The sequence below is a fragment of the Ochotona princeps genome, chromosome 6, assembly GCF_030435755.1.
Source record: "Ochotona princeps isolate mOchPri1 chromosome 6, mOchPri1.hap1, whole genome shotgun sequence".
NCBI classification, from domain to species: domain Eukaryota; kingdom Metazoa; phylum Chordata; class Mammalia; order Lagomorpha; family Ochotonidae; genus Ochotona; species Ochotona princeps.
In genome coordinates, this window is record NC_080837.1 from 37,010,974 (window position 1) to 37,034,401 (window position 23,428).

General features: G+C 44.8%; 1 protein-coding gene across 1 annotated transcript in view; it reads right to left on the reverse strand.

Moving 5' to 3' along the window:
- Positions 1-23,428, reverse strand: part of CHP1 (calcineurin like EF-hand protein 1) — a 53,651-nt gene that overhangs the window by 17,990 nt on the left and 12,233 nt on the right. Inside the window, exons 3-4 of the mRNA XM_004578163.3 lie at positions 9,276-9,356; positions 2,705-2,832 (exon numbers count right to left, since the gene is read on the reverse strand). Of these exons, the coding sequence (XP_004578220.1) occupies positions 2,705-2,832; positions 9,276-9,356 (209 nt within the window). The remainder of the gene's footprint in view (positions 1-2,704; positions 2,833-9,275; positions 9,357-23,428) is intronic.

Sequence of the window (23,428 nt, forward strand, 5' to 3'; positions counted from 1 at the left end):
CCACGCTTTGCTTTTCTTCCATTTCACCCTAAATTTGCCGTTTCTGTGACATCCCAAGCCTTCTCTGTAACAGCCCCACCCGACATGTTCAGAAGGGCAATCTGATAGGCTGAGTTCCCTCAGCACTCAGCTCTCTCCTACTTAGAAGTGAAAAAGGACTTCTGCTCCATACCTGCGGGAAGTGTTTCTCAACTGCAGTCTCACTTCTCTCTGTCCTCATCTCACTGCGAAGTTTGAACAAGAAGTGCGCAGCCCTACAGCCACCGAGAGCCATCATACACCCACGATGTTCTAATGTAAACCCCAGGGATGGCAGATCAAATCAACACACAAAACCAGAGTACCTGACAACAAGCCAACCCCTGGCTGAGTCAGCTGCAAGCATGGTAGTAATGGCAGTACCTGTGATTCTAACAACAGAAATGGAATGTATTAAAATCACATTTATAGATGTTGCATATATTTAATTTATCATTTGTGCTCATCACTGCTTCAGAACTCACCACTGCTTCAGAACTAAGAGTTCTCTGGCCCACTGCTACATTCTACAACTCAATGTGTAAACAGGAAGCACATTTAGTACTATATCAGAGTTGTTTTCACAGTTTATTGAGTAAACTTCTATTTCAATTCCATAGCTTTCTCATGCTAATTTTGAGTAAGCATGCCACTGGTTGTGTAGACCTTACCAAAAGTCAGGAGTGTCAGCTGTCCTAAAACTGTTTCTAACTCTTGATAAAACTATACAATGTAGGCCCAGCACATAGCCTAGCAGTTAAAGTCCTCACCTTGAGCATGATGGGATCTCATATAGGTGCCAGTTGTAATCCCAGTAGCCCAAATTCCCATCCAGCTCCCTGCTTGTGGCCTGGGAAAGCAGTCGAGGATGGCCCAAAGCCTTGGGACCCTGCACCCATGTGGGAGACCTGGAGGAGGCTCCTAGCTCCAGACTGGCCCACCTCAGGCCATTGTGGTCACTTGCGGAGTGAATCAGAAGATCTTCCTCTCTGTCTCTCCTCCTCTCTGTACATCTGACTTTTCAATAAACATAAGTAAGTAAGCAAACAAATAAATTAATTAATTACATCTTTTTAAAAAGGGTACATGACCTTGTGGTAAGGTTGAACAATATTTTTGTACTGGTTCAAAACTCCTTGTCTTATATAACAAAAAACTTTTCAGTGCTTTTCAAAATCCTCATCTGACCATATCAACACAGCAGTAAAAAACTACTGCTGTTAGGAAAATCCCAGACCCTAGGAAATTGTACTATAAAATTCAAAATTAAAACAAACAAACAAACAACAACAACAACAACAACAAAAAAAAAACTGCTGCTGTAGCCAGAAAGATCAGGGGGAGATAGCCAAAGGCCACTATAAAAACGTTTAAGTGTCATGCATCATGTTTCAAATGTATGTAAATGTGGCATTATGATGTATAATTTGTCATTATTAAATATTATTAAATCTTTTCAAAAATCATCAAGTAGGAACTTGATGGGTGTGTCTTCACAGACCTTTCTACTACTGTGCACCCTAGTAGGAAAATCTGGGGCTCACTCAATTTACATTATTTCAACTTCAACCTGTGCTGAAAAAGAAGAAAAATTCAATTTTGATCTCCTGGAAAAGTATTATATAAGACTGGATAATATCACATCAATCAACACAGGCAGAAGGGGAATCTAACAAGCATCCAAGGACAGAAGGCCAGAAGCAAGGGAAACAGAGACACATGATGAACTAATCCAGCCACCTGTTCTCAGTTACATCATATCTGTTGTCTATCAAGTTTCAGATGGAGTAAGGATCGTCATTACACCCAGGAGTGGGGCCTGGGTCACGTTAGCATTTACCATGCCACCTTAATGCACGGCTGGTGTTCACTGGAGTATAATCATAACAGCAGGTGATATTTACTAACTACTTAGTATGTGCCAGCACTCCTGGAAGCACACAACACAGAGTAAACTCAATCTTCACAAAAACCTAATGTGAAATCCCTCAATCTTACACAAGATGAAGCCGAAGCCCAGAGATCTTAAGAAATTTTCTCAAAGTTAAAGGACTGGAATGGGTGTATGGGACACTCGGGATATCTACATTGCAGTGTGCACCATTCCAATTTTCTACAATTGCATATTCTGGGAAGCAGAAGATTCCAGGTCCCTGGTCTCTTCAAGAAAAAAAGTATCACAAAGCCAAAAAACGGTAGAGCTGGAATTCAAATTCACCTAGTTCAGGGGCCAGGGTTGTGACATAGCAATTTAGTTATCTGTGACAATGGCATCCCATGTAAACAACCAGTTCATGTCCCAGCTGTCCAGCTTCCAACCCACCTCCATACTAATGTCGAAGGAAAAGCAGTGAGCCACTACTATCCATTTGGGACACCCAGATGAAGCTCCTAGCTTTGGCCTGGACCAGCCATGGCCATCGTGGCCATTTAGGGAGTAAACCAGTAGATGGAAGCTTTCTCTCTTCTTCCTTCCCTCTTTTCTTCCTTTCCTCTCTATAACTCTGCTTTGCAAATAAATAAACAACTCTTCAAGAAAAAAAATCAACTGGTTCAGCTCTACAGTCTGAGCTCTTAGTCACCAAGGTCTATTTCTAAACATCAACTTGACACATAACTAATTAAAAGGCTGGTTAGAAGTGATATACTAGCAGATACTTGAAGCCAGAAGACTTGGACTCCTTACAGTGCAGTTTGTTGCTCCGGCTGTTGAGTGGCTCTGGTCCATTCACATCTTTGCTCTTTTCATTATCCTCAATGGGTCGGAAGTGAGCCAACGTTCTCATGAATCCCCGGAAGTTTACCTGGTCCTCTCTGAGTGGAAAACACAACAAACAGAACATTAGGTCAAGCAGGATAAATTGTGTAAAGTATATTATGAAAAAGCTGCTTTTAAAATAAAGTTATTTATGGGGCCCGGTGGCGTGGCCTAGCGGCTGAAGGCCTCGCCTTGAACGCCCCGGGATCCCATATGGGCGCCGGTTCTAATCCCGGCAGCTCCACTTCCCATCCAGCTCCCTGCTTGTGGCCTGGGAAAGCAGTCAAGGACGGCCCAAAGCTTTGGGACCCTGCACCCGTGTGGGAGACCTGGAAGAAGTTCCTGGTTCCCGGCTTCAGATCGGCGCAGCACCGGCTGTTGCGGCTCACGTGGGGAGTGAATCATCGGACAGAAGATCTTCCCCTCTGTCTCTCCTCTATGTATATCTGACTTTGTAATAAAAAATAAATAAATCTTTAAAATAAAATAAAATAAAATAAAGTTATTTAGTTACACAAGCAACTGACTGTAATTTTTAAAGTTGTGGAAAAAAATAGAAAAAGAACACTCCTACTTGCCCAATCACATTGATATGAATCTATACCTTATAGTTCTTAAGAAAAAAATTTTTTTGGACAATTGCTTATGAGAGGGATTTTCCATTCACTGGTTCACTCCCTAAATGCTTATATATATATAATCTTATAACCTTTGTATTTTCTTTTTTTTTTTTTTAAGATTTTATTATTATTGGAAAGCCGGATATACAGAAAGGAGGAGAGACAGAGAGGAAGATCTTCCATCCGATGTTTCACTCCCCAAGTGAGCCGCAACGGGCCGGTGCTGCGCCAATCTGAAGCCGGGAACCTGGAACCTCTTCCAGGTCTCCCACGCGGGTGCAGGGTCCCAAAGCATTGGGCTGTCCTCAACTGCTTTCCCAGGCCACAAGCAGGGAGCTGGACGGGAAGTGGAGCTTCCGGGATTAGAACCGGTGCCCACATGGGATCCCGGGGCGTTCAAGGCGAGGACTTTAGCCTCTAGGCTACGCCGCCAGGCCCAACCTTTGTATTTTCTTAAATCAATGTAAACTTTTCAAAATGCATAATAATGTGTACATATGATTCGACATATGGTAAGACAATAGATTCTTCTCTCATTTTTCTCTGTGTAAAACTTCTTCAGTATTCAAGGATAAACTTTTATAACATCAAATAGATAATCAGATAAATAATTTGCAAAACTTGAAGAATTCCCTTTAATAATAAGAAAGAATGTGCCATTTGACTTAATTATTATTTATCTTAGGCAGTCATGGAAACAGCAGGTGATCTGGTTCCTGTGGCTACCTATAAAGAATCCCGTCTTTGTGTGTCCATAGCACAGATCAAGTACGCACTGCCAGGCAGACACACTGTTCAGACAGCTTCTAAAGGTAGAGTTCAAAGTCACTTTAATTTGGATATGAAGGGTGGCTATGAAAGAAATGTGTGGAGAGGGTCCAATGCTCTGGGAGGGGCTAGAACAGAAAGCAGAAAAATGAAAGATTCAGCATAAAGCCAAACTTGAAAGAAAAAGGAGTTCAAAGAGAAAGAAGGGGGGAAAAGGGGGGAGGTTATGAGATTATACATGGTCAATTCAGCCCTTAAAGAGTAAGCTTCAGGCTGGCACTGTGGCATGTCCCAGCTGCTTCACTTGTGATCCAGCCTGCTGCTAATGCCTGGGAAAAGCAGCGTAAGATGGCCCAAGCTTTTGGGCCTTTGCCTTCCACAGGAGACTAGGATGAAGCTTGGGGTCTGGCCCACTCTGGCCGTTATGGAGACCGAATCAGCTAATGGAAGATATCTATCTCTCCCTCTCTCTATTGACTTTAAAATAAATATTATTCATATATACATACAAACAAAGCTTTAGGGGGCAGTACAGTGGTTAAGACTGTACTTAATATGTCTACACCCTCTGTGAGAGTACCTGGGTTTGAAATCTGGCTATGTTCCCTGTTCCATCTTCCTGTCAATGCACACCCAGGAAAACAGCAGTCAATGGCTCAAGTTACTTGGATCCCTGCCACCTGTGCAGAATGCCAGGGTTGCGTTAGGGGATAATCTGGATTCAACCCGGACCAGTCCGTTGTTCACAAACATATGAGAAGTGAACAAGCAGATAGAAGACCTCTCCCTCTCTCTCTCTCTCTCTTTCAAATAAAATTTTACAGAAGGAGACAAAAAATTAAGTCTCAATCTCATTTGAAATGAGAAATATGCTAGTATCCCAAACACCTGCAAAAAACAGGACTTAGCCAGGCAAAATCCAGCAGACAAAACTACTCCACCCAGGTTTCCCACCTTAGTAGCAGAAACCCCAGTTCTCAGGCCATCATTTACTGCCTCCCAGGCACATTGGTGGGAATCTGGATTGGATACACAAGTGGATCCCAAGCAGTGGCTTAACCTACTATACCATAACCTCTGTTTACTGTCTTTATTTTTTTTCGTAAGGTTTACTTTATTTTTTATTGGAAAGTCAGATATATAGAGAGGAGGAGAGACAGAGAGGAAGATTCTCTGTCTGATGATTCGCTCCTCAAGTAACCACAATGGCCGGAGCTCAGCTGATCTGAAGCCAGGAGCCAGGAGCTTCCTCTGGGTCTCCGATGCAGGTACAGGGTCCCAAGGCTTTGGGCCATCCTTGACTGTTTTCCCAGGCCACAAGCAGGGAGTTGGATGAGAAGAAGGTCCTCTGCGACACAAACCAGTTCCCATATGAGATCCCGGCGAGTACAAGGCGAGGACTTTGGCTGTAAGGCCACCACGCCAGAACCCTGTTTATTGTCTTTAAATGAATTATAGCCCTCCTCTTTTACCATTTCAATTCGTTGAATGTGAATCCCTCTTAACTAGCAAATTCATTAACAGTGACACTTTTTAATTAAAGTTTTATTGATTTGAAAGTGAGGGCCACCGAGAGAGAGACAGAGAGAGCTTCCATTCCATTGGTTCACTCCATAGATAATGGCCAGGGCCGAGCCAGTAACTTATTTCAGATTTCCATGTGGGTAGCAGGAACCCAAACACTTGGGTCATTCTCCATTGCTTTTCCCAAGCACACATAGCAGGCAGCTGGATCAGAAGAGGGCAGCCAGGACTTGAACTGACACACATGGGGATGCTGGCATCATACTTACTATTAAAACAGCAGCCCCAACAGTGCCATTTTTAAGAACTGGCACACATTTAACATTTAAGCGCCCTTTGGATCATACACATAATTGACAGAGAACCAGGAAGAGATGTTTGGGTAATTACTCACAAAATTATAAGATAAGCCATATGCATGATAAGGTACCTGATCCAATCAATATTAACTCAGTATAGTGAATGCAGTGCATTAAATAGTAAAGCAAGTCAAAATTCTTGTTTTACACTACACAAGTCTAAAGAGATAATCTACTTAAGAGACCAGCATTGCAGCATAGCAAGTTAAGACACTGTCTGACACTAGCATCCCACAACAGAAGAACAATTTGAGTCCTAGCTGCCCTACTTCTTTTTTTAAAAAAGATTTATTTATTTTTATTACAAAGTCAGATATATAGAGAGGAAGAGAGAGAGGAAGATCTTCTGTCCGATGATTCACTCCCCAAGTAGGCCGCAACAGCTGGTGCTGTGCCAGGAGCCAGGAACTTTCTCCAGGTCTCCCACACGGGTGCAGGATCTCAAAGCATTGGGCTGTCCTTGACTGCTTTCCTAGGCCACAAGCAGGGAGTTGGATGGGAAGTGGAGCTGCCGGGACTAGAACTGGTGCCCATATGGGATCCCGGGGCTTTCAAGGCGAGGACTTTAGCCGCTAGGCCATGTCGCCGGGTCCAGCTGCCCTACTTCTGATTCAGCTTCTTGCTAATATGCCTGGGAGAGCAGTGGTAGACAACCAAAGCATTTGGGCCCCTGCTATCTACATGGGAGACACAGGTTAAGCTCCTGGCTTTGGACTGGCCCAGCCCTGCCTGTTGTGGCCATCTGGGGAGTAAACAAGCAGATGGAAGATCTTTCTGCCTTTCCTCTCTGTAAATTACCTTTCCAAAAATAACAATAAATCTTTTAAAAAGAAGGAAAGCTACAGAGATACCACCACTGACCCAGATAAGATCCTGTACTCAAGGAGAAAAAGTGTAATAAAGCAGATGAGATGAATTGACAAAATTGGAACATGATTAATAGATTAGGATACAACAGAAAACAATAATAAATTATTAGAATACTGGATTAGTGTTAGGTTTCTGTAAGTGGATAAGTGCCCTATGTCCTCTCCATAGCAAACATGCATCAAAGCATTCAGAAATATAGGGTCCTCAACTATGTAGCTTACCCTCAAATGTTCCAGAAATAAAATTATGTGAATGCACATACAGAGAAATCATTATGTAAGTATGATATATATGTGTGTCTTAATACATGCATGTATAACTATGCATTTATATGTATATGTACACTTGTACATAGACAAAGAGAAGGCATGTATGGTATTTGAGTAAAGAGGGAGAAACATAGAGAAGAACAAGAAGGAGAGAGGGGAAAAAGAGTAGATACAGACGGGGAGAGAGAGGGTGAACAAGAGTGAGCCAAGGGACCAGCTACACCACCCCACGTGCAGTCAACACAGGTGGCTACAAGCATGGGACACATGGTTAGTGTCTTAATATATACCATAAACATCATACACTGGAGTTCAAAGACTTAATATGAAGGGCCCGGTGGCGTGGCCTAGCGGCTAAAGTCCTCGCCTTGAACGCCCCGGGATCCCATATGGGCGCCGGTTCTAATCCCAGAAGCTCCACTTCCCTCCCATCCAGCTCCCTGCTTGTGGCCTGGGAAAGCAGTTGAGGACGGCCCAAGGCATTGGGACCCTGCACCCGTGTGGGAGACCTGGAAGAGGTTCCAGGTTCCCGGCTTCGGATCGGCACAGCACCGGCCGTTGCGGCTCACTTGGGGAGTGAATCATCGGATGGAAGATCTTCCTCTCAGTCTCTCCTCTCTGTATATCTGACTTTGTAATAAAATAAATAAATCTTAAAAAAAAAAAAGACTTAATATGAAAATGGACTATAAGATCTCAGTTGTTTTTAATATTCATTAAACATTATAGTTAATATATTTTGGATATACTGGGTTAAATAAAACATATTTCTAAAACTTAATTTAGCATCATCTTTTGTTTTTTTCATGTGGCTATTCCACATATGTAATTATATACATGGCATGCCAGTATTTTTATTGGCTACTACTGTAAGGTAGCACACAAATGAGGTAAAATGCAAAGAATATAATAACGAGATAGTAGGGCCAGTGTGGTGACAGAGCAAGGTAGTCCTCTGCCTGCAGTGCTGGCATCTCATATGAGCACCAGTTCATGTTCTTACTGCTTCAACTGTGATCCAGTTACCTGCTGATAGCCTGGGAAAGCGGGATAGGATGGCTCAAGTCCTTGAGCCTCTGTACCCTCGTGGGAGACCTGGAGGAAGCTCCTGGCTCCAGGCTTTGCACTCTCTGCTTCTCTTTGTAAATATGCCTTTCAAATATAAATAAATAAGGGATGGTGTTGTGGTGCGGTGGGTTAAACCAATACCTTTTTTTTTTTTAAAGATTTATTTATTTTATTACAAAGTCAGATATACAGAGAGGAGAGACAGAGAGGAAGATCTTCCATCCGATGTTACATTCCCCAAGTGAGCTGCAATGGGCCGGTGCGCCGATCTGAAGCCGGGAACCTGGAACCTCTTCTGGGTCTCCCACGCGGGTGCAGGGTCCCAAAGCCTTGGACCGTCCTCGACTGCTTTCCCAGGTCACAAGCAGGGAGCTGGATGGGAAGTGGAGCTTCCGGGATTAGAACCGGCGCCCATATGGGATCCCGGGGCTTTCAAGGTGAGGATTTTAGCCGCTAGGCCACACCACCGGGCCCTAAACCAATACCTTTTTCAACAAAATTGCATATGGGCACTGGTTCAAGATCCAGTTGGCTCGACTTCTGATGCAGTTTACCACTAATGGCTTGGGAAAAGTAGAGCACCCACACCGGAGACCTGGATAGAATTCTAGGCTCTGGCTTTAGTCTGGCCCAGACCTGGTAGTTCTCGTAGTTCTGGCTATTTGGGAAGTAAACCAGTAACTGAAACATTTTTTCTGTCTCTCTGTCCCTTTTCCTCCCTCCCCCTTCTCTCTGCCTTTCAAATATATATATATATATATATATATATATATATATATATATATATGTATATATATATATATGTATTTTTTTTAAAGAGAACTCAAGATAGGCTTACATTCTGTAATTAAGAGAGGGATATTGACATGATGAAGGAGACATTTCATACTTGACAAAGTAGGGTTGTTCAATGTAACTGGGGGGACGGTGGTCTGCGATGATCTAATCAACATCTCTTCAGATGGCAATAACATGTGCAGAGACAGCCTCAGGAGAAATGCCCCCAGCTGCACCCACTCACCCCTCCGGGAAAAAGGCATTGATGATCCGGTCCCCCAGTGGGTTGATGGCAAGCTCTGGAATCCTCTGGAAATCTTCACGGCTGCCAAGAAAAACATTTGTGGTTAGAGACCACTGCCCCCAGCATGAATTCCTTCATCCTGAAACAGCGTATAACTGCAAGAGTATTACCTGCTGAATTTACCTCTGTTACAAATCACACAAAATAACCGCAACGAATAGCACTTTAATAGCTGCCAAGTGTTTCCTGTACCCGCAGGGCGTTAGCAGTCAGACTTGTCAACGCCACATTCCAGCGAATTCAGCACTCGGAAACCAACCAACAAGAAATGCTAAGCTATTTCTTAGTAAATGATTCCTTGGACATTATCATTTTGTACTTAGTTACTAAGTTTGGAGAAGAAACAACAAATGGAAAGTACCTAACCCCAGGGAATATGAACAAGGGAATCAAAATTTCCCTGTGAAGATACAAAGGAGCAGTGAAATGGAAGGGACCCTTGGGTGATATTTACATCAAAGCAAAGACTGTGACAACCATTGGATTTCCACATTTCTAGCTCTCTGTCTCTTTTACAGACTGCAGCTTGAGAAGTACTCAACTTCAGAAAAAGGCAAAAGCCTTCGCCCTCAGATAACCTGCAGGTTGTGTTGCAGCGAAGACCGTTTCCCAGCGTGCTGCTCCAACTCTGCTGACATACACTTCCTCACTCCCTTACTTGATCTATAACCTTCTTAGAACTGAGGGAATTGACAGTGAGATCATTTGTCCAGAGCCACACAACTACTAAGGAGCAGAACTATGGTTTAAGTTTAAATCTGCTCTTTTTCTAAAAGACACATTTTTGGGGGAAAAAAAAGCTGCTCTCCCAAAAATGTTTCCAAGTTCTTTAGTTTATGTCCTGTGCCAAGAATACACAGCTGTCCAACAGTACATATGCACTGCACCTTTTTTTAACTTACATATTTTTATTGGAATGGTAGAATTGCAGAGAGGAGAGACAGAGGAAAAATCTTCCATCCACTGGTTCACTCCCCAAGTGGCTACAATGACAAGAGCTGAGCCAATCTGAGGCAGGAGCTTCTTCCGGGTCTCCTACGTGGATGCAGGGTTCCAAGGCTTTGGGCCATCCTCCACTGCTTTCCCAGACCACAAGCAGGGAGCATTGGAAGTGGAGCACTTGGGACAGTGCTGGGAGGTGGAGGATTAGCCTTTTGAGCAATAGCACTGCTTTAAGAGCCATTTTGGGTATAATGTGAAAAATGGAACATGGACCATACAGAATATGGAGTATTATGCAACAGAACCATATCAAAATGCCAAATATCTTGATTTTGATCTTAAAACATACACTATTTAAGGAAAAGCACAATGAAGTATATGGCAGAAATGTCAAAAAATTATGTTATCTGTTCTTGTAATATTTCTATAAATTTGTAGCTGTTTTCAGATGAAAGGAAAAAACTCACATAAACCTGAATAAGACTTCTGCCTTCAGAAAGTTTGCTCACAGAAGATGCAAAACACATTCCACTACCGTCTTCACACTGAATGCCAACAAAAACAGATCGTCAAGTTCTCCAGGGTTACTAAGGAGCCTTGTGTTTGTTCCTCTTGTGGTTTAACATTTACCTGGCGCTTAAATAATTCAACGAGATCATCTCCCACATCTGGGAATAGGAAGAAACTGACCAAATGGACTAAACACAAAGCTCCACAACACTCACCCTAGCTTCCAATCACCCCTGATCAGAGGCCACTGGCTTAGATCAATGAAGGAACCACAGGAAAACTGCAATGCTGAAGATGAGAAAATCCCTGAGGTAACGAGTCGTGAATTCAACACACATGTACAAAGCCTTGCTTACCTAATCTATACTGCTGTATGTACACATTATCACCAAAACATAGCCCCTTACTGTTTGATGAATGCTAGTCGCTTTTAAATAAAGTTTATTTGAACAGCATGGCCATGTACCTCAACTTAATATCTAACAACTTTTAAGTAATTTTAGCTGAGGAAAGGCACAGTTTAAACAGGAGCTCTAGCATCAAGTGATGAGTGCAAAACCTAGCCTGAACTTCAGACTTAATGAGGTAATCTCAGCCTAAGGACCTAAATCCTAGCCTTTGCTACTACCTGACTTCAGCCTTGGTGCTTGGATTATGTATATAAATGAGGTCCCAGTCACCAGATCAAGGCGAGGACTGCTAGGTGTGCCAAAACTAAAATGAAAGATTACCAAAAAAAGAGTTTGCCGTTACACAATATAGAAATAATTGTATAGAATATGTAGACTGGAGCCCATATGGGCAATTTATACGTAACTAAGCTTCTCATATTTATCCACTAACATAAATCTAATAGAGAAAAAGAAATACTTTAGGTCAACATAGTGGTATATTGCAGACAGTCTCTGCATGTGGCTGAATACCATACGGACACCAGTTTGAGTTTCGGCTTCTCCACTTCTGATGCAGCTCACAGCTGATGGTCTGGGAAATCAGCAGAGAATGGCCCAGATTCTTGGCCCCTGCACCCATATGGGAGACCCAGAAGCAGCTCCTGGCTTTGGATCAGTTCACCTCTGGACACTGCAGCCATATGGGGAGAGAACCTTCAGATGGAAGGTGTCTTCCTCGCTCTGTCTCTTCCTCGCTCTTTAAATCTGCCTTTCAAATAAAAATAAGTTCTTTAAAAAAAAAAAACACTTATTTTTGATGATGTTTATATAGTTGACCAGGGTGGGAAGGGACAAGGACTAGGGGAAAGTCGGTTTCCAAATCTTCCCCCTCTTCCTCCTGTATCTGGTGCAAGGAGGGGAAATTAGGGAGAAGCTGCACTCAGCCTTCCAGCTGCCCTGGTACCAGGGATGGGGAATGGCCACCCAATGCCAGCCCAGGATCCCTGATCCGCTCAAGTGGTTTTGATAGTTCTGAAATGCTGTCAATCTCACTACTCCAAGGATAAGGAAATCCTTCCAAGTTCCATCTGCTGACACAGTCCACCCCAGAGTCTCCATTTGCCCCAATATTAGATGTCAACACCTGGCTGAGGCAGTAGAGCAATTTGTTCTCTCCATCCTCTGCTATGGTACCAGATGTCCTCTGCAGGCCTGAGTGGACTGCCATATCCTCCATGTGCACTCAGGCATGCCATCCATTGCTCCCTCTTAGCCACTAAGGAGGTCCAGGTCTGACACATGCAATCCACAGTCAGACAACAGAACCTGCAATTCTCCCCATGATTGGACTTCTGAGTCCAGTAAGTCAGTTGGAGAGATCCCCACAGAAATCTTGTCTACAGCAATACCAGAACCTTTCTCTTGTGTGTGTTCCCCAGTTAGGGGGTCAGTTCAGTCTGTCAGCCTATGCACACGCTGGTGGTTAAAAGTCTCCAGGCCCATCTCTTATGTAAACCAATGGATGCTGTTGCCCACTTCACTCCACCAACCACACACTTGGCCCTCACATTCACCAGAAGGAACTGCAACCTAGTCAGGCAACCCCCAATAACATCCACCAGGCCTGCTCCCAGCCCTGAGCCCTATGTCTCACAAAAAGTAAAATAAAATAGGATAAAATGAAATGAAATGAAATACATTAATTTGAGAGACCAGCATGGTGGCATAGCAAGTAAAGCCACTGCCTGCAGTGCTGGAATCCCATATGGGCACTAGTTCCAGTCCTGGCTACTCCACTTCCAATTCAACTCCTTACTAATCTGACTGGAAAAGCAGTGGAAAATGACCCAAGTGCTTGGGCCACGATTCCCATGTGGGGGACCCTGGGGAAGCTCTTGCCTCCTATCTTATAACCAGCCCAGCTCTGGCCATTTGGAAGGTGAAGCAGCAATGGAAGACCTCTCCCTCTGTTGTAACTGCCTTTCAAATTAAAATAAACAAACTTGGGGCCAGCACCATGGCATAGTCGGCTAATCCTCTGCCTGCAGCACCAGCATCTCATATGGGTGCCAGTTTGTGTCTCAGCTGCTCTATAACTTTGATCCAGCTCCCCACTTAAAGCCAAGGAAGGCAAGGAAAGATGGCTCAAGTCATTACAAACCCTGCACCCATGTGGGAGACCCAGAGGTAGTTCATGGCTTTTTAAAAATTTATTTATTTGTTTCTTTCTTTGCTTTTATTGGAAAGCCAAGCAAGAGTCTTTTCCAAGTCTCCCACGGGGGTGCAGGGTCCCAGAGCTTTGGGCCGTCCTCCACTACTTTCCCAGGCCACAAGTCAAGGAGTTGGATGGGAACTGGGGCCACCAGGATTAGAAACAGTGGCCATACAGGATTACGGTGCATGCAAGGCAAGGACTTTGGCCACTAGGCTACCACACCGGCCTCTAATTCATGTTTTTTTTTTTCCAGTTTCTTTATTTTATTTTATTACAATGATTACATGTATTATCAGAGTGGGAAGGATTAAGGCTTAGGGAAAATTGGGTGAATTCATTGCTTCCAAATTTGCCAGTTCTTGTTGTTGTTCCTGGGGGAAGGGGAGAGACAAACAGGGAAACCACTCATAACTTTCCACAAATCCCCAGTACCCAGGGATGAGGAACCGCCATCTCATATCAACCCAGAGTCTCAATATGTACATATTCTGAAGGTTCTGTCCAAGTGGTTTGGATAGTTCTGAAATGTGGCCAATTTCACCATCTGAGGATGTCACCCTCCCAATGTCCACTGACACCATTCACCATATTTTTTACTGTCACCATTTGTATGGCGTAGTTGTCCACTTTGTTTTGTTCTCTTTCTTCTGCTACAGCACCAAATGTACTGCGACATTCTCCTTTTACAACAGGGCCTGTGTCCACTGCTCCACCTTTTTCATTAATTAGGACATGTTTCTGCAGGCAAATCCAAGTACTTGGACCAGACATGCCAAGGATCGCCGGATCCTCCATCCCTGGGGTTCACAAACTCAGCACCCTCCTAGTAGGCGGGCCCCCAAGACCCGGGCCAGGCAACCCAAGCCCTGTCAGAAACCCCACCCATGGATCTCACAAACCCGACCCTAGCAGGCGGGCCCCAGGACCCAGGACAGGAGATCAAGCTCCACCTGATCCCCTACCTCTGGGTCTCATAAACCTGGCCTGGCGACCTGAGCCCTGCTGAATCCCCGACCCCTGGGGCTCATGCACCCAGTACCGACCTAGTAGGTGGGTCCTGGGGCCTGAACCAGGAACCCAAGCCCAACTGGATCCCCCACCCCTGGGGCTCACGAACCCAACACCCACATAGTAGGCAGGCCACGGGACCCGGGCCAGGAGACCCAAGCACTGCCATATCCCCCAACCCCTGGGGATCATGAAACCAACACCTAACTAGAAAGTGGGCCCTAGGATCTGGGACAAGTGACCCAAACCCCACCAGTTTCCCCGTCCCCAGGGCTCAGCTCTCACCACACAGGTGGGCCCCAGATAGTGAGCCAAGACACCTGTCAGCTCCCCCATCCCTGGCACTTACACACCCGGCCCCTGCTGGTCCCAGGCTAGCATGACTCGCCTCACTTCTGTGTCTGCAATCTTACTGCACAGCCTTGGCCTAGTCTAGTCTGCCCCTGTTCTAGCTCCTGCTGGTGGGTGCTGCAGCCTATCCCAGCCCAGCCTGATTGCTGTCCCGGTCCTAATATGAACTGGCTGGTGTTGTGACCCGATCTAGCTCCTCCTGCCCTCTACCCTGGTCCTAAAATCTGCCAGTATATGTTATGCACTGACCCAGACTGGTCTGTTCCCAAATCTGACCTACAAGTATGCTGACGGGTACTGTAACCTAGCATGGTCTCAGCTGCTCCTTGCCTTGCCTCTTGTGCTCACCTGGAAGGACTACATCCAAAGGAAGGAGTTTCCCAACCTCCTTCATTGAGTCTTCTCCCAGCGGCAATTCTCACGCATACCAGTGGACATTGGCCCAGGTTGACTTTGCCCACCTCCTGTCCTGACAAGAACAGTGGCCTTGTTCAACTGGCCACCACCCATTCTGGGTCTTGTTACTGGGTGTTGCAGCCAAGCGATACCTGGTCCATGTCCAGATACAGTTTTCACAGAGTTCAGCAGGAGTCAAGACCTAGTCTGGCTTGTTCTACATCTATCCTGGCTCTCACGAGCATCAGCTGGGGCTGGAGTCAAGCCCAAGATGTCGCTCCACAGTTCCAGTGCACACCTGAGTCTAGTAGGTGGGACTGCTGCCCTCAATCCTACTATCGTTCTCTCCAGTGGGAACTCCAACCCAGCTGGGGTATCCCCTTAGCTCCCCAGCAAGGCCTGACCACACCCACAATCCTTGGGCAAGCCAGCAGAGATTGCAGTTCTACAGAGGTGAGCCCACATAGCCTCACAGATTCTGCTATCAGATCCACTTTTCTCACTCTTGTTCTTTCCTTCAAAACAATTTGCTGTCAGATCCCTACTTACATACATGTCATTGACTTATCTATGAAAGTCCCTCAGCTGTAATTCCTAACCTGGGCATAAAAATTGAAGGTCATCTCTCACTACCATCTGAGCAATCCCATCATCCTCCTGTTAATCAAGACCCTCTAACTACGAGGGTGCATCGTTGGGTGGCCTGAGGGGCTTCGCTCAGCATATTTGGCGCCCGGGCCGCCCAGGCCCTTCTACGGGGAGCAATGCGGCCCAGCTACAAGCACCACCCATGAGGGTCAAAAAACCTAACCTCCAGGATGGGCTGGTGCTGCAGGCCTGCTGAGCTTCCCTTCCCCCAGGGAGCCAGTGTGCTCAGCTCTAGTTCATGGCTTTAATCAGCTCAGTTCCAGCTCTTATGGATGTTGGGGAGTGAACAAACAGATGGGAAGATTTCTTTCCTCTGTCTCTCCTTTACTCTGTAAGTCTTTCAAATAAAAAGCAAATAAACCTCTAAGTAAATGAGTAAACAAATAAATTACTAAAATTTTTAAAAAATATTTATTTTTATTGGAAGGTCAGATATACAGAAAGGAGGAGAGATGAGGAGAAAGATCTTCCATGAGATGATTCACTCCCCAGACGGCTGCCAACAGCCAGAGCCAAGCCGTTCTGAAACCAGGAGCCAGGAGCCTCTTCCAGGTCTCCCATGTAGGTGCAGGGTCCCAAGGCTTTGGGCTGTCCTTGAATACTTTCCAAGGCCACAAACAATGAGCTGGATGGGAAGCTGGGCTGCGGGGATTAAAACCAATGCCCATATGGGATCCGTGTATGTGCAAGGCAAGGACTTTAGCTACTAGGTTTTCGCACTGGGCCCAATAAAAATTTATCAAAGACTTCTGAAGAAAAAAACCGTTTAAAAATTTTTCATTTTATCTCAAAGACAAACAGAAAGACCTTCCATCTGCTGGTTCACTCCCCAAATGCTCATAACAGCTGGCACTGGGCCAGGTCAAAGGCAGGCACCTGGAATTCCATCAGAGTTTCCCACATGAGTGGCAGGTACCCAAGTACTTCAGCATCACCTACTTCTTTCCCAAGGTGTGCTTTAGCAGCAGGCAGCCAGATTCTCAGAACTGGGATTGGACCCCAGGTACTCCTCTATCACCTCAAATAGAATCTTAGCCACCATGCCAAATGTCTCCCCAGTAAAAGACTGAGAATGCAACTGTATAATGGCATTCTTGTGTGGCCAAAAAATTCCCAATGGGGAGTGTTTTTCTAGACATTCAAGGGAGCTTTCTTAAAGAAGGTCTGAGGGCCTGGCGCTGCAACCTAGTGGCTAAAGCCCTCGCTTGCAAGTGCTGGGATCCTATATGGGCATCAGTTTTAATTCCAGCAGCCCTGCTTCCCATCCAGCTCCCTGCCTGTGGCCTGGAAAAACAGTCGAGGACAGCCTAAACGCTTAGGACCCTGCACCTACATGAAAGACCTGGAGGAAGTTCCTGGCTCCTGGCTTCCGATTTGCTCAGCACTGGACGTTGTGGTCACTTGGGGAGTGAATCATTGGACGGAAGATCCTCCTTTCTCTTTCCTTCTCTCTGTATATCTGACTTGGCAATAAAAATAAATAAGATCTTTAAACAAACTATGTAAATATTGGGGGGGAATTGGAGATTAAAGATAAAACTAATTTTAAATGAATAAAAATATTTCTAAGGACTCAAAAATAAATTCAAGTATACCTTTTTTTTTTAAGATTTATTTATTTCATTACAAAGTCAGATATACAGATAGGAGGAGAGACAGAGAAGAAGATCTTCCATCCAATGATTCACTCCCCAAGTGAGCCACAGCAGCCGGTGCGCACCGATCTGAAGCCAGGAACCTGGAACCTCTTCCAGGTCTCCCACGCAGGTGCAGGGTCCCAATGCATTGGGCCGTCCTCGACTGCTTTCCCAGGCCACAAGCAGGGAGCTGGATGGGAAGTGGAGCTGCCGGGATTAGAACCGGCGCCCATATGGGATCCCGGGGCATTCAAGGTGAGGACTTTAGCAGTTCGGCCACGCCGCCAGGCCCCAAGTATACCTTCTTGACAGCAAAGGAAAACTTCAAAGTCTGAAAATGTAAAAGTTGATTCTGATAGTCCAAAAAGCAATGAACAGAACGTTGTAAAAATAAATAAAGGAAAGGCACGCAAAGAAAAATAAAAACAGTAATAGAAGAAAACTTGCATTATTTCTCAGCCTTTAGGCTAAAATCAAGTGCAGAAAACTTCTATATTTGTTTCTAAGGTAAAAGACTGACTTCGAACTCGTAAGTTCACTTAACGTTGAGCATATAAAAGAGGTACTTGAAGCTTTTGGAGACAAAAAGTTAAGCAAGCACTAGGACTGGACTGGAATCTGCTTGTCACCTGTGGCACCACCTGCACTGATGGATGCCACCTTGCACAAAACCAGTGCTTGTCCAGAACCTTCACACACTCCTCTCGGCATCTCAAAGGCATCCAGTGTTAGAGAGATCTAAGGGTACTGTTCAGAACACAATCTACACAAATGTATAAGTAATTTTTTTTCCAACTGACATGTAACAACACACGAACTATCAAGTCCTACTAAAAACTTACTTTCAAGGGTTTAATTGGTATATGCTGTCCCCTATGGTCACCCAAACCTGTATACTTTAATACCCAGGAATGTTTCACTATTTTTAACCATTTATTTAGTTATACTGAAAAATCAGATTTACAGAGAAAAGGAGAGACAAAGAGAAAGATCTTCCATCTGCTGGTTCACTCCCCAAGTGGCCACAATGGCTAGAGCAGAATTGACCTAAAGCCAGGAACCAGGAGCCGGGAGCCCGTAACTTCTTCCAAGCCTTCCACATGGGTGCAGGGTTCCAAGGCTTTGTGCCATCCTCTACTGCTTTCCCAGGCCACAAGCAGGGAGCTAGATGGGAAGTGGAGCTGCCGGGATATGAACCAGTGTCCATATGGGATCCCGGTGCTTGTAAGGTGAGGACTTTAGCCACTCTAGGCTACCACGCCAGGTCCCAGGAATATTTTATTCATGGCCTTATTAGAGGGAAAAAATTATCTGACAAAGATGCAAAATTAATTTTTTCAATGATATTTTTCTTCCTCTTCTTTTTTTAATTTGAAAGGCAGAGAGCTGTACTACGCCGAGGCCAAGAGCCCAGAATTTCATCCAGGTCTCTTGCATGGGTGCTGGGTCCCAAAGACTAGGAGCACCTTACACTAATATCCCAAAGCCAGCAGCAGGGAGAACTGGAAGTGGAGCAACCAGGCCTTGACACAGTACCCATATGCGATGCTGGCCTCAAGGGCGGTGGTTTAACACACTGCACCATAACACTGGTCCCACAAAGGATACTTCGTTTTTCTAAAAAAGATGTATTTACTTTTATTTATTTATTTATTTATTTATTTATTTATTTATTTATTTAATTTAATTTAAAGAGAGATAAGAGGAAACAGAGACATCTTCCATTCGCTGGTTTATTCCCTAATGGCCACAACGGCTGGAGCTGGGCCAATCAAAAGCTAGGATCCAGGAGCTTTACTAGGTCTCCCACAGGTACAGAGGCCCAAGCCCCTGCCATCCTGTTGCTTTCCCAGGCCATAAGCAGGGAGCTGGATCAAAAGTGGAGCCACCTGGACTTGAACTGATATGTATATGTGATGGTGTTATAGGCAGAGGGTTAGCTTGCAATGCCACTGCACCAGCCCCACCCCACAAAAGATATATATTTTTTGAAGATTTATCTTATTTTTATTGGAAAGGCAGATATACAGAGAGGAGTTGAGACAGAGATGAAGATCCTCCATCCGATGATTCACTACCCTAGTGGTTGAAATGGCCAGAGCTGAGTCAATCCAAAGCCAGGAACCAGGAGCTTCCTCTGGGTCTTCTGCACAGGTGCAGGGTCCCAAGGCCTTGGGCCATCCTCAACTGCTTTCCCAGGCCTCAAGCAGGGAGCTGGATGGGAAGCAGGGCTGCCAGGATTAGAAGGGGTGCCCAAATGGGATCCTGGCACATGCAAAGTGAGGACTTTAGCTACAAGGTTACAGCACTGGGCCCCAAAAAGGATATTTTTAAAGCTAACATTTATGAAGTGCAACATGAAGCAAAGTGCAGAAGTCAAAAGCATTAAGCATGATCTTCACCAGGTAAAGGGTGCAACCAGCAGCCGGATTAAGAAACCAATTACTATCGATACCCAGAAGTTTCCTCCTTGGCCACCATGGGTCCTTTCCTTACATGGGAACCAGAATCCTGACGGACCAGCACAGATCAGATCAGTACACATCACACTAAAACCAAAGAGACCATCTTTGTCTTCAGATGTTTAACTGAACTACAAAGGATCACTTCTGGACTTCAACCAGAAACTCAACCGTGTTTCTACAAAGCCCAATTTCAACAGCAAGAGGAGAACTACCTCACTGAAAACAAAACAACCATCTCACTGAAGAAAGGAAGCTTTGTAAGGTTAAAATGCTTCTTCACAGTCTGTGAAATACTAATCTGAACAGAGGAACCTCATCAAGGGAGAGTACATAAATCAACTAGTCAATGGGGCTCCTTCTGTTTACAAGCCCCTCCTGGAGATTTCCAATTCACACCACTACATGAAGGCTGTGGTGCGCATGGGCATGCGGGACAGCAGTTAAGTTGCCTGGCAGATTACCAAAGAACACAGAATGCCAAGGACAGTATACCACTGTCTCCGCAGAATTTGCCTTCAGGCCCCAGACATGGCGCACTGTGGAAGAGCAAAGTGAAAAACCATGCAGAAGGAAAAGTCCTCCTTCAAAAGCCACAGAACTGCCTTCCTGAGAAGCTAGGACCTGTGGACGGAAGCCCGGAGGCCACTTGCACTCGGTTGAGCCCCGCAGGGTTCTGGAAAGAACAAGATGGATCTTAAACTGAGTTTGGCAACAAAGGATGTGGAGAGCTGCACCTGTAATCCTAGCCTATAGAGTAGTATAGAGTTCTAGATAACCCCAGAGCGGGAACAAGAGGAGATGGGGCAAAAGAGGAGACCCAGAGGATGAGAAGGACATCTTCAGGAGGTCGCAGACGACAATCCCTTAAAGCAGGCAGGCCCAACAAAATGATGTACATGAAATGTGCTACCATTAACCATACTATACAGCACATTATATGGTGTAACAAGGTAATGTAGCGAAAGCAGTGGGTTGAGCCCAAGGCCTTGAGCCCCTGCAGTCACAAGGGAGACCAGAAAAAGCTCCTAGTTCCTGGCTTTCAACTGGCCCAGTTCAAGCCATTGTAGCCAGGTGGGGAGTGAATCAGAAATTGGAAGATCTTTTTCCAATGCTAAAATAAATAAATAAATAAATCTTAAAAAAAAAAAAGGAAAGAAAAAAAAAAGAGAAGAAAGAATTTCAGAAAGTTGAGTACAAGAAAACCTTACATTTTGGTGACTGTGAAATCAAAAACTACCCCGCCACCTCCTACTAACTCCTTCCACACCATGAATTCACAGCAACCAACACTGAGAGCTGTGTCAAGTGCACGGCGCATGCTCAACAAGCACAGACCCGAGAGTTAGCTCCCTAGCCTTGCACAGTGAAAACTGGGGTTCCAGGGATTGAGCAAGTTCACACAGTCTAAGTACATGGCACACTGACCTGTGGAGAAATAGCTCATTTTACAAAAGCAGCCTCAATGTTTTCCAGCAATAAAAAGGGTTGAAAACATACATCTTCATAAATCAACTTTTTTAGGTTTTTTTTTTAAGTTTTATTTATTTTTATTACAAAGTCAGATATACATATAGGAGGAGAGACAGAAAAGAAGATCTTCTGTCCGATGATTCACTCCCCAAGTGAGCGCAATGGCCGGTGCTACGCCAATCTGAAGCTGGGAACCAGGAACCTATTCCGGGTCTCCCACATGGGTGCAGGGTCCCAAGGCTTTGGGCCGTCCTCGATGGCTTTCCCAGGTCACAAACAGGGAGCTGGATGGGAAGTGGAGCTGCCGGGATTAGAACCGGCGGCCATATGGGATCCCGGTGCATTCAAGGCAAGGACTTTAGCTGCTAGGTCACGCTGCCAGGCCCAACTTTTTTAGTTTTTAAAGATTTATTTATTTTCAAAAGTCATAGTTACATGGTGGAGAGAGACGTAAAGAGATCTTCCAGCTGTTGGTTCATTCCCCAGATGATTATAATGGCCAGAGCTGGACCACACCAAAGCAGGATCCAGGACCTTCATCTGGATCTCCTACATGGATGACAGGGCCCAAACACTTGTGTCATCTTCCTGGGTTTTTTTTTTTTCTTTTTTGTTAGTCCATTAGCAAGGAGCTGAATAGGAAACAAACAACTGAGACAGGAAACAGAACTCATATGGGATGCTAGCAGCCCATTTGGTGGCTTAACCCACTATACCACAACACTAGTCTTCCAGATCACCCTCTTTCTGTAAACAAGAAAAGAACTCAGAACTAATGTAAATTCTGTATCCTTACCTAGTGGCTAAATATGAATTTAAAAGGAAGATGTAAACCTAAACTCAAATTACTAAAGTATTACAGCTAAAATTAAAAAATAGAAAATTTAGGGTAGGCATTTGATGAACTTAAGTCAATGTATGGACTATCCTAAATTGGAGTGGCCTGTTTTAAGACCTGGCTCCTGAGGCTAGCGCAATAGCTCAACTAACTCTACCTGTAAGTGCTGGCATCCCATATACGCACTAGTCCATGTCCCAGCTGCTCTACTTACAATGCAGTTCCTTATTTAGGGCCTGGGAAAGCAGCGAGGATGGCCCAAAGCCTTGGAACCCTGAACTCATTTGGCAGACCCAGAAGAAGCTCCTGACTTTGGATCAGTTCAGCTCTGGCTGTTGCAAACATTTGGGGAGTGAACCAGCAAATGGAAAATCTTTTTTGTCTTTCTTTTCTATAAATCTGCCTTTACAATAAAAGGAATTTTATTTTCCAAGGAATTTTAATTTCCAATTTAAAAAAATAATAATGAGCTGGTTCCTCTGCTCCTGCTTCCTGCTAACAAGGGCCAAGAGACAGCAGTGAAAATTCAAGTATGTGGAGCCCGGCCATCCAGGACAACCAAGCAGAGTTCTGGGAGGGAACCAGCAGGTGGAAGGTCTCAGTCTCTTTCATTTTCCAAATGATGTGAAAATATTCATTTAAAAAAGCAACCTGGGAGACCCAGATGAAACTCCTGTTGCCGGCATTAACCTGGCCCAGTCTCAGTCATTACAGCCCACTGAGGAATAAACCAGGAAAATGAAAGCTCTCTAAATATTTTAAAATAAGTACGTAAGTTTTTAAAAAAGTAAAGAATTGGGCCCAGTGCAGTAGTCTAGCTGCTAAAGTCCTCGCCTTGCACGTGCCGGGATCCTATATCTGCGCTGGTTCTATCCCGGAGGCCCCGCTTCCCATCCAGCTCCCTGCTTGTGACCTGGGAAAGCAGGCAAGGACCGCCCAACACCTTGGGACCCTGCGCCAGCATGGGAAACCTGGAACTTCCTGGCTCCTAGTTTCAGATTGGCTCAGCTCCGGTCATTGCAGCTGCTTGGGGAGTGAACCATTGGACGGAAGATCTTCCTCTCTATTTCTCCTCCTCTCTGTATATCTGACTTTCCAATAAAAATATCTTTAAAAAAATAGACAAGTATTTTTTCTAAAAAAGCATGAAATGATCCAACCATATGGAAAATAGTTTGGCGAGTCCTCTCTAAAAATAGAATTACCATCTGAGCCATAATT